Raw genomic sequence first — 12520 nt, 5'->3', positions numbered from 1 at the left:
AAGAATCCAGTTGAAAAGATAGTAAATTGATGATAAAATACGTCAAGGATGGTCTATTTTGATATCAAATACTTTTAGAAAATTAGCGAAAACTTCATTAACAAACCCAAAAATCTATCGACAACTGGCTAGTCATGATCAATCAGTTAACGTAGTTCATTCATAGGACGAGTAGCTTGTCACGGTAAAATATAATCTACCTAACGAAGGAACACACCTACCACAGAACTCTACCTAACGAAGGAATACGCCTACCACATAACTCTACCTAACGAAGGAACACGCCTACCACAGAACTCTACCTAACGAAGGATAACGCCTACCACAGAACTCTACCTAACGAAGGAACACGCCTACCACAGAACTCTACCTAACGAAGGAACACGCCCAGATAGCATGACTACGTTGGGCCAACGTTGGCCCACAGATGTTGACTACGTAGGGCCAATGTTGGCAAACTACGTTGGCCCAATGTAATTTTGCTCATCGGTCCATCGTTGGCCCAACGTGTTGGCCCATCGTTGGACCAACATTGTATGTCAGATAGCCAACGTTGGCCCATCGTTGGACCAACATTGTATCTCAGATAGCCAATGTTGGCCCATCGTTGGACCAACATTGTATGTCAGATAGCCAACGTTGGCCCATCGTTGGACCAACATTGTATGTCAGATAGCCAACGTTGGCCCATCGTTGGTTTCAAGTGTGTATTTCCAACTATTGGTTTCACCTTCATAGGCCCAACATTGGCCAACTTAACAAACAGTAGATAAAGTGATGCTTATGTGTAATGCTGGCAACATAAAAATTAATCAGTTGTCATATTGGCAAGTACTTTACAATTTATTTGTATATGATCACAGCATTGATAGTTGCAGTAGCTGCCTGTTGTGCCCTTTTTTGTTCCTCTCTCCTTTTGCTGCCACCATCGCGATCACAAGCAAATCTGAACCAATCTTTTGCATTGAATTGCTGCAATTTCCGAATCTGTTGCTGTCGCACACAGGCGGTTCTTCCTTACTGTAGCTGTTGGAATAAATAAACAATATATCAAATCTACACAGAATGTAAAAATCAAGCGGCACAGATGGCATGAATCGCTAACCTGGACATTTCTGCAGTTATGGCATTATGGCATTAAAGTAATTTACATTATTATATATAGATTATATATATATATGAAATTTGTCAAGTAGTAATAACGACAGTACAGACAAGTATTTTCGAGGCAATCTGCCCCTTTATCAAGAAACAAGGGAATTATACAAACGATCTGACATTGAACATGGAACAGCTACACAGATTTTGTAGATAAATATACTTAGTATATATGTGTGTATGTGTAAGAAATGAAAAATAAATTCTGAAAACTTTATGACCCCGATATCTAGCAAGCAAAAGTGTACGTACGGTAGTGTACGTACGGCAGGTGGTCTTGTGGAATTAATTAATATACTAAAATTACTTCAGGAATTGAAACATAATTAAAAAGCAAATCATATAGCCTACTTACATTGTCTTTTGATCAAAGAAATGCTCTCTTTCTTCTTCGTGATTAATCCAAATATCTTCTTCTGTGTAAGTCGAAATAGCACTGTACTGTGTACAACCAGTTGAACAGCTCAGACAAGGTCCCTGATAAGAATGTAACATCTGCAGGCAGCTTGACCATCCCTAGTATCAGATGTCACGGTTACTAAGGGAACTGGTCCGACCCTTGCTGTGAGAAGCGCTGACCCAGTTTTGTGGGCAGTAAACATGCATAGATAATGGCATCCTTAAACCGGCCACTAAAATATTTACCAAAACATTTATGCCCTTGTTCCTGTTTTACTACAGTATAAAAGACTTTAATTTATGATTAGTTATTCTCACGCAAACAATACATTTTATTATATAGTGATTTTGAAAAAAAAAATCACTATTAAAAAATCTTATGAAGTGTATTTTTAAAAATGGTTGATAATATATATATATCAACTTTGATTACAGATAATCACTTTTGTTGGAATTTGTTGTAAACCTGCTTGGGCTTACAACATCGGGTCAACGTAGGACCAACGTTGGACCAACCTAGGAAATTCAGCACTGAAATGTACTAACAGGGGGCCAATGTTGGGCCAACGTAGTGTTCCCAACTTATCTTCAGTTGCTGTCGAGTAAAACAAGTTGTTGTTGGGCCAACGTCGGGCCAACGTTGTATGACCAACGCCAACCATTGGCCAACCGTACAACCATATGCCAACGTTGGCCCAACGTAGTCATGCTATCTGGGCGCCTACCATAGAACTCTACCTAACGAAGGAACACGCCTACCACAGAACTCTACCTAACGAAGGAACACGCCTACCACAGAACTCTACCTAACGAAGATACACGCCCACCACAGAACTCTACCTAACGAAGATACACGCCCACCACAGAACTCTACCTAACGAAGGAACACGCCTACCACAGAACTCTACCTAACGAAGGAACACGCCTACCACATAACTCTACCTAACGAAGGAACACGCCTACCACAGAACTCTACCTAACGAAGGAACACGCCTACCACAGAACTCTACCTAACGAAGGAACACGCCTACCACAGAACTCTACCTAACGAAGGAACACACCTACCAACTTATGGCAGGTGGTTTTAAGGACGGGTAACTAGTGATTGTTTTTATTCCTAGGGCAAGTAGCTTGTCGTACATTATGGTAGGTCATTCTTAGGACCAGATCATCGTGATGATAATTGATCCTAGTTAATTCTCGGGACGAGTAGCTATATGGTCACGGTAAGTTAATGCAGCTTATTCTCGGTATGAGTAGCTTGTCATGATAAATTAAAACAGTTCATCCTCGGGACGAGTAATAATAATATTTATTCCGGTAAAAGCATGTATAAATACAAAAATCACATGTTGATTGCATCTTCCAAAAAATATATCGCAGCTTATCACAATATAACACGAATTCTAATAGCACCTTATATCATACATTTTGTATATTAAGCAGCTTTTACCAAGGATAACCCATCGAAGCTAACGAACAGCTTATTTCAAAGAAAATCGAAAGATTTAAAATATTTAAAATTAAAAGTTACATATATAAACATGAACAATATAGAATGTTCTACCTTACATAAACAGACACACTATAAGATGGTGTTCTGTCTTGTAATGATGGGAATATATATATACAAATTATATTATATTGTATGACAATATATATAGATATAAAGTACCAATCTCAAAAATGTTACAGTAGATGAATTGCATTGAAAAACATTAAAATATCAAAATAACTTAAAAGATTTTTGAACCTGACAATATTGCTTTTATGTTTTTTACAAATGCAGAAAACAAATTTATTTGACCAAACCTTTTGTTATTTTGTGTCCAAACTGAAAAAAAACCTTCCTATTTCTGTAATATGTGATTTTTAAAAAGGATAAGCAAATGTTTCCAAACAGTCCATATCCATTTGTGTACGTGTAATACTTGTTAGGCAAATAGGTACGTGTACTTTATTTCTGAACCAGTAGTCTTGCTATACAGAGTCTGTTTAAAAGTCCCAAATGAACAATATCTCAATTAAGTTATGTGTTACGTAAGATTTTAACAATAACTTCAGCAAAAGCTGAAATGAGCATTTGACTATTTTCTAAGCCCAAGTTATTTTTTAGCAACATTGTTATCTTGGTAAGATATCTCCAAATCAAGAAAAACCATGTTGATGAAAACCTCACGTCGTGCATTTGACTTAACCGTTAACAATGGCCATGATTTTGAGTATCATAAATGTGAATATATTTGTGTGTGTTTTATCTAACTGCTAAATCTTTTGACAGGACCTACCATAGGAGAATAAAGGTTAAACTGATATCAATACATGTATGTTTCTTTCACACAATAGTACCGAAAGGAAATTGAAGAAATTGTATGAAAGTTTGACTTCAGATCTATTTCACGATATATGTATATTCATATTATGATTCCTTTACTAGCAAAATCATTTGTAAATCGAACAAAATGTGTGCCATGCGGAAAATGAAGATTTTTTGTTAATAATCACAGATTAATCGTTAAGCAAACATTGCGTTCATTTTTTACACATTTGTAATCTCATCTTACTACCAAAATTAGCATTTCTAAAAAAATAACATTTAAAAAATTATTTTTTGTAGACTTTTTGCTGTTTCAAAGTACTTTGAGGTTAAACCCTGAAATGACCCACCTACCAGATCAGGACTTGACATTTCCTAATTGATAAAAAACATTACCAACTTTGAGAATGTTTTCACTGGTACTAGACATATGCGAAAAAAAGTTGTATCATTGTTAGAGAGTTTAAAACATCCTGTTGCTTTATATTTTTAATTTCTTTGGGGAGTGTAGTCCAATCTTTATCAGAATAGAAAAAGATCAGAATTCAGAATTCTTGATGTCTTCAATAAAAAAGATTATATTACCCTGACCTCGTAGAAAAATGTTTTGTGTGTTTAAAAAAATCCCACACATACTTAAATTGTGGAAGATTAATCAAGTTCAGTCCTAGGACTAGTTGCTTGTCATGGCAAATTATGGCAGTTTATTGTTAGGACTAGTTGCTTGTCATGGCAAATTATGGCAGTTTATTGTTAGGGCGAGTTGCTTTTCTTGGCAAATTGTGACAGTTTATTGTTAGGACGAGTTGCTTGTCATGGAAAGTTATGACAGTTTATTGTTAGGACGAGTTGCTTGTCATGGCAAATTATGGCAGTTTATTGTAAGGACGAGTTGCTTGTCATGGCAAAGTTATGACAGTTTATTGTTAGGACGAGTTGCTTGTCATGGCAAATTATGGCAGTTTATTGTAAGGACGAGTTGCTTGTCATGGCAAATTATGGCAGTTTATTGTAAGGACGAGTTGGTCGTCATGGCAAATTATGGCAGTTTATTGTTAGGACGAGTTGGTCGTCATGGCAAATTATGGCAGTTTATTGTTAGGACGAGTTGGTCGTCATGGCAAATTATGACAGTTTATTGTTAGGACGAGTTGGTCGTCATGGAAAGTTATGGAAGTTCATTCTTAGGATGAGTAGATTGTCCTGGCAAATTATGACAGTTATTGTTAGGACGAGTTGCTTGTCATGGCAAATTATGGCAGTTCATTCTTAGGTTAAGTAGCTTTTCAATAGTCATGGTTATAGTTCTACCTTGGGATGAGTATCTTGTTATGATTTACTATTGCCCCTTACCCTTTTCATAGTATAAATATTTTTTTGTTTATCATTTTATAAGTAGAAAATATGATTATCTTGTATTAAATCTCTGCATATGTGGCATCTTTCTAGTTGTCCGGCGCATGCTCTGCAGCACGTGTGACCGCATGGATGAAGTCTAGTGTCCCGTGGATTTAGCATACAAATATTACACTCTGTAAAATATAAATTATACAAATATTACACTCTGTAAACAAAATTACAAGTGGTACACCCTGTAGAATATAGATAATATATATTTAACCATATAGGATCAATCATAATAATATTACACTCTATAAAATATAAATAATAAAAAATATTACACTATGATTTTTTTTTATAATATTGCACTCTTTAAACGATAAAAATAAACTTTCAAGAAACATAATAAAATATTTTATTAATAAAACAACAAAATATCACAATTTCCATCAACGTAACAATACGTGTATTTGTATGTTGTGGATACTAAGAGTATCGATATCAATCATGCTATGTAATCAACGAGATAGTGTTTACTATCGCGACGGTTTGAACCATGTTCAATCGATCATAACTAATATAGATGAATATGTAATACAAAATCAATTAACAACATTATTCAAATCTTCCCACATCATATCGATATTCAAAATAACTTAACATCTTAGCTAGCTTCAAGAAATGTGTGTGCGCGTTTGTTGCATTTCAGAGGACAAATCCAGTATTTCACATCTATCCGTGATTTTAACTAAAACTCAGTGAAACAAAATCAGCAAGAAACTATCAATTATACCGTTTTGGAAATAACTAGAGCTATACGATATGGTACATAATATCATTACGTGCATTTGCCGCAATTTGTAATGTGTAACATCATTTCATGATTGTAGGTGTGCTTAATGGTTTGGTTTGGGGGAAATTTGTACAGGTTTTGTACCTCAGTCGAGATACCCACAGTTTATGAATATGTTGTAAATAACTTTAATACCTATACGACAAAAAGATTGTCACAGGGGACAGAACAATAAACACTTCTTACATGCCAAGTAATACAAACTGAACAAAAACTGTCCTTCATAGAAGTCGTACGCCTAACCCTTCTGTTGGCGTATTTTTGTAACAATATAGATAAATCAAACAATGAAATAGGAAAACTGCATTATAATACTCAATAAATTTTAGATATACCTCTGATGCCAGGAAACGTGAAAAATAAAAAGTTAAGCATATCGTAAAATTCCAAAACTTGCTTTACACACAGAAGGAAGTAGGGCCAATATTTGGTATGACAAAAGGCCCTTCCTAAGTAGAGCGCCCAGCCAAACTTAACAAGGAGTCATTACCCTGAAAGGACCGTAGGGGTATGATACGTCATTCGTACTTCCTATTACTTAGTATGCAAATTGATTTGGGTGGACTATAGGGATAGAAAAATGTAAAAACCTGTGGCATCTTTTTCTTCAGTAACGGGAATTGGAATATTCGTCTGAGATCTCTCTGCAGAACAAAATGCTATCGTTATGTTACTACTTATGATTTAAAAGCTCTGGAATACAACACAGGCAATTTGTATTTGTTAACGGGCTCTTTCCTGTTACTCAGCTAACAAACAATGATGGCATTTTTGTGTTACTAAGTGAGAAAAAAATATCTAAATCACTCCATTTGCTTGGCATTGTTAATACATGTATATAAACTTATCAAAAAAGAAAATGATCAGATCACAATTATCTCATAATTCACATTGGTGTAGTGATATGAAGAACAATGCTCGTTCCGTCGCAATTAAAAGACGTCGTTTTGTCTGACGTCACTTTATTAGGTGTAATTCATGCTACCGGTTTGGAAAACCCGAGTGCTCAATGTAGCACGCACCAATTTATGTAGTTCTATTATATTAAAGGTGAAAATCCCCACGTTGGAGTATATTGGTTAAAATGTTGAAACTAAATTTATTATTTCTTTTTTGCTGGAAACCGTTGTGTGTACTCGTGACGTCAGAGGTCTCATTAATGGTACAAAATTAGATTTTGGAATGAGATAACACTGTTACAAGTTTAAAGATGCTACACCTCCGACAGAGTGTAATAAATTGTTATTATTTTGACAATAAATGAAATTTAGTCAATGTATATATGCCTATTTAAGACCTACAAATAAAAAAAAATAATTTTATAACGTCAAAAATTGTCGTAGTGAAGCCAAGAAGCTACGAACTTTTGAACATTATAATCTACTTTGCATACACTTGACCTTGATCGCAGTGAATTCTGGGAGAGATTTACATACAGAAGAAAACACACATGGTGGACTTATTTTTATTCAGCTGGGACAACTATATATTGCCTGCTGCCTATCATAACTACAAATTTTGATTGCGAGGTTTTAATGCAAGCAGAAGATAAGAACTAAATAACATTTCAATATTATCCGTTGCGAAAAATCACGATCCTGTGCATGTTGTCGCCCACGAACCGAAACGCTTTCTTAGCGTTATCCCCTTCGGTTCCATTTCGCTGGATTGATACAGGTGTGATTTATCAACAGGTTTAAGCTGATGAACTATAAATAGTGAATCTGCAATCACTACATAACACAAAAGATATCTTAACCATTGATTCAATCGCATCATATGCTTACAGTTTTCAGTAAAGATGACAACAGACCGAACGTTACACTACGTATGTGTGTACGTTACACACTTGCCTCTCCAACAAAACAAAAACTCAACTGTGTCATTTCCGCATGAGTTCCGATTCCGTTGTCGTTAATTATTCCACCTGTCTGTGCAGTCTCCGATTGAAATCCTTCCCTTTCTTCGTTCTCTTTCATAATCTAATTTATGCTTCCTTCTTTCTGGAGATGTTAGGCTAACACATGTTACCTTTCTCGCTTCGCCATGTGATTCCTACTCGTTTGTGTTTCTGTTTCTGTTTTCGGCGCATGCACTATCAGTATTTCATTCAATATGGAGGCGGAGCGAAATGGAATTTCTTCGGGACGCAAATAATTATTTTAATTTTTTTAATTTTAAAGATAAATAAGAAGATGAAACTTTCCGAGGGTGGTAATATTGTTAAGCATGTAACTTTTATTGCTGAAGAAAAATACATACGAGACTATTCGTGTTTTTAATTGATAAAAAATACTATCTGTCGAAGGTGTAGCACCTTTAATATAAAAAGATAAATTTAAAACTGCATTTTTTGGAAAGTTATATTGTCCTATATTTTTACAGCATTGCAGGCAACTTAATCATAACGAGCGTTCGTTGTTCAATTTGTCAGCAATGTTGTGTAGTTGTAGGACAAAAACTTTCAAAGAAGGCAGCTTGATGCTTAAATAACCACCTGATTGAAACAACATAATAGATCAGTCTAACTCGTTTTAAAGTATAGCGATATAAAACGTTGTACTAACCGGTTTCAACTGTTTCGTCATTGACGGGAATTTGAGCCCCTAGTCGTGATCTCCCTGCAGAAAAAATATAAAAGTAGTTTTTTGAAGCGTAATTTACATATACATTAATTACCATTATTTACAGTTTTTTGAAGCGTAATTTACACATACATTAATTACCATTGTGGACAGTATTTTGAAGCGTAATTTACTTACATATTGATAACCATTGTGGACAATATTTTGAAGAGTAATTTACATATATTCACTTTAGTTTACAGTATTATGGTTGGTCAACGACGTCAGTGTAAGAGCTCGTAAATATATCTTCCTTTTGTCAATCATTTAGCTTATATGTGTAAGTATTTCAATGACGATTACAATATTCATGGTAACAGGTGAGGCCATTTTATAGCCTTGTTTAAATAACGTGATCTGTTTTTCCTTTATATACGTATTCCTGAGTTTGGGATTTTTGGATATAGGTGTTTTATCGAAAACTTAAAAAACGTATGCAGACGTATTTCGTCCAAAACTAAATAAAACAATGAATTAATGAAAGGTTTAAACTACTTCTGTTTTTTCGATTACTGGCAACATTTCAAATACGATTATAGATAGGCATACCTATAGTATCTGATTACAGTTTTGTATATCTGCAATGTTCGTTAATATGGAAACAGAAAGAAAACCGATTAAGATATTGCAAATTATATCCTCTTACCAAGGATTTGTGTAGGGACAATGTTATACCATCAAACTTGGTATCTATTTATGACCGTATACAAAGTTAGACTTACTATGTATCAACAGCAATGTCATCCTCTCCTTCCAGGAAAGTAGACTCTCCCGCCACGACTGGCCAGACGCAGACGACCGTTCACGGGCTGAAATATAACACAAATAATACTGCCTGGTATGGATGTTACGATAAATTCTAAACACTTTCTGAAACAATTAAGGTGACTTACAGACTGACGTACTATTTTGATTTGAGAGAATCCAATACGAACGTAACGACCATATGCAAATTCGATAGACGAAGTTCAACTCTGATAAAATGATTACATCGGTAAACTAGTAAACTATACATTCCCGCTAATTTACGGTATCCACGTTTCAACTCAACAGATGTTTGTAACTCTGTCACGAACTAGTAACATCGATGATGAGGCCAATAACTCTGAAGTGATCACGCTATTGTTGGTGTTCATACCACGTTTAGAAATAATAACTAGGTCCAAGGTTAACACGTGACTGTCAATAGAAAATAATTTATTCGATCCAAACATTATCTACAACAAGTATAATCCAATATGTTATCCTTACTAAAGTTCATCATCTCAACAGTACTGGTAACGGAAATAATAATTGCATTGTATTATAATACGACAGTCCATGATGAGTTTATCTTCACCTCCAATTAATTTGTGCGAGTGCGTTGGAATGTTTTCCATAAAAAATTATATCCTTCTATTGTATGAAATCGTCTGTGAACATGGTTATCTTACGAGAAACTAAAGTAGAAAAATACAAACCAGTGCGATTTGATGACTGTATGATGCCGCTGTCAGGTTGGATCAGGACATATTCTGAAAAAAACGACGATTATTTTATATGGACGTATTATTTTGATATCCTGTCGGTAATAGTACCTGGATAGTCTGATATTCTACGATCGATGTGTAACATATGATAAACGACTGTGGAAAAGATTATCTGGTATTCTGAAATACTTACGACCATCCAAATTAGGATTTGACTTATCATATTCAGGGACCAAATAAGCATGGCTGTATTACATTCAGGGACCAATGAGCTTGACTGTATCATGTTCAGTGACCAATGAGCGTGACTGTATTACATTCAGGGACCAATGAGCGTTACTGTTTACATTAAGTGCCCAATGAGCGTGACTGTATTACATTCAGGGACCACTGAGCGTGACTGTATTACATTCAGTGACCAATGAGCGTGACTGTATTACATTCAGGGACCACTGAGCGTGACTGTATTACATTCAGTGACCAATGAGCGTGATTGTATAACATTCAGGGACCACTGAGCGTGACTGTATTACATTCAGTGACCAATGAGCGTGACAGTATTACATTCAGGGACCAATGAGCGTGACTGTATCATGTTCAGTGACCAATGAGCGTGACTGTATCATGTTCAGTGCCCAATGAGCGTGACTGTATTACATTCAGGGACCACTGAGCGTGACTGTATTACATTCAGTGACCAATGAGCGTGACTGTATTACATTCAGGGACCACTGAGCGTGACTGTATTACATTCAGTGACCAATGAGCGTGACTGTATTACATTCAGGGACCAATGAGCGTGACTGTATCATGTTCAGTGACCAATGAGCGTGACTGTATCATGTTCAGTGACCAATGAGCGTGACTGTATTACATTCAGGGACCAATGAGCTTGACTGTATTACATTCAGTCATCGTAAAGACTGATACATCATCCACAGAGACTGTGTCAATGAAAAAAAAAAGAAGATTAAAATCATAGTATGTTGTTAATGACTTACTGTCTATTAAATATTCTAAAGGGAAGAATAAAAACACGACAGAGACGATAACATTGATCACGAACGCAGCCTCAAAGTGGGAGTGAACACCTTCCTCATCCTTTATATTGATACCAAACTGGACACAGCTGACAGCTAACGCAACACCTGAAAAATAGGCAAAACAATGATTCCTTATTCTAGCCATTTTCCTCACAGCTATCATTGTTAATCGATATGTATTCATTCTTATCTTAAACATGTACGTAAAGCACCATATTAACATCACTTATCTTGACATTTATTTACTGTTCCAGTATTCAATGTCTGAATAAAATACATGTCTTATACATTTAATCAAAACCGTATGCGTTCCGAGCATTTATCGAATCATCAACATGCTTCGTCCATATTCCAGAAAGTTCTCAATAGGATCCATAAACCACATCTCATTGTACCTTCCAATTAATGGGTCATGCTGAATGTATTAGATTATGATGTTTATTAATTTCGTAATGGTTAGTAAACATTTTGAAATCGTTCATTGATTTTTACATTTGTATGGCGATGCCATGTACTACACTCTTATTAACATATTACCTGTATATATTTGGGTGATCAAAAGTGGGACTCGGAAAGTTCGAACATAAAGGAGAATGGAACTGAAAATAACAGCCAGCAGACACATGCTATATGCTACTACGGTGATGTCACGGCAGGTGAAAAACCAGTCTGTAAAAAAGAGAAACAGCATACACGTAGGGTAGAAAATAGCCTGTAAATCAAAGAAATAGCATAATGGTTAAAAATAGCATGTAAACATAAAAATATTACACTCTCAGGTACAAATTTGCTGCAAACGAATGAACTATTACACACACAGGTAAAATAGCCCGTAAATAAAGGAAAATTACGCACTCAAATAAGATAGGCTGCAAACGAAGGAATTATTATACTCTTAGGTAAATATACACCGTACACGAATGAAATATTATACTATCAGGTAAAATAGGTTGTAAACGAAGGAAATATTATACACTCGGGTAAAAATAGGATGCATACGAAGGGAATGTTATGCATTCAGGTAAAATAGGTTGCAAACGATGGAGATATTGTACATGTACAAGTTTAAAAGCTTTAAATGATGAAACTTTAACTACAGGTAAAAGCACCCAGTGCAGAAATTTATCACTGTTACAGCATGATTAATTTCATTTATACGTTGTTATTATATTTCCACAATGTTATCCTTTTATTTTCAATCTAACTATGCTATTATGCTATGCTGCCATAAAACCGTTTTGTTTAACTGGACACAATGCGCATTTGATATAAAAGTATCATGAATAAAAACCAATTTGGTGAATATCACAACATCT

General features: G+C 35.3%; 1 protein-coding gene across 2 annotated transcripts in view; it reads right to left on the bottom strand.

Moving 5' to 3' along the window:
* Nucleotides 1-2847: 2847 nt before the first annotated feature.
* Nucleotides 2848-12520, bottom strand: part of LOC117321574 — a 33213-nt gene continuing 23540 nt past the window's right edge. The window contains exons 4-10 of one of the 2 annotated variants that reach the window (XM_033876033.1): nucleotides 11742-11873; nucleotides 11163-11309; nucleotides 10153-10206; nucleotides 9415-9501; nucleotides 8636-8689; nucleotides 6659-6712; nucleotides 2848-5406 (exon numbers count right to left, since the gene is read on the bottom strand). In XM_033876033.1, coding sequence (XP_033731924.1) covers nucleotides 5264-5406; nucleotides 6659-6712; nucleotides 8636-8689; nucleotides 9415-9501; nucleotides 10153-10206; nucleotides 11163-11309; nucleotides 11742-11873 — 671 coding nt within the window. In that variant the 3' untranslated portion in view covers nucleotides 2848-5263. The remainder of the gene's footprint in view (nucleotides 5407-6658; nucleotides 6713-8635; nucleotides 8690-9414; nucleotides 9502-10152; nucleotides 10207-11162; nucleotides 11310-11741; nucleotides 11874-12520) is intronic. The other variant, XM_033876035.1, reaches the window with a different exon arrangement.

Source organism: Pecten maximus, chromosome 2, assembly GCF_902652985.1.
Source record: "Pecten maximus chromosome 2, xPecMax1.1, whole genome shotgun sequence".
In the NCBI taxonomy this organism is placed as follows: domain Eukaryota; kingdom Metazoa; phylum Mollusca; class Bivalvia; order Pectinida; family Pectinidae; genus Pecten; species Pecten maximus.
This window is presented reverse-complemented; position numbering and strand designations above follow the sequence as displayed.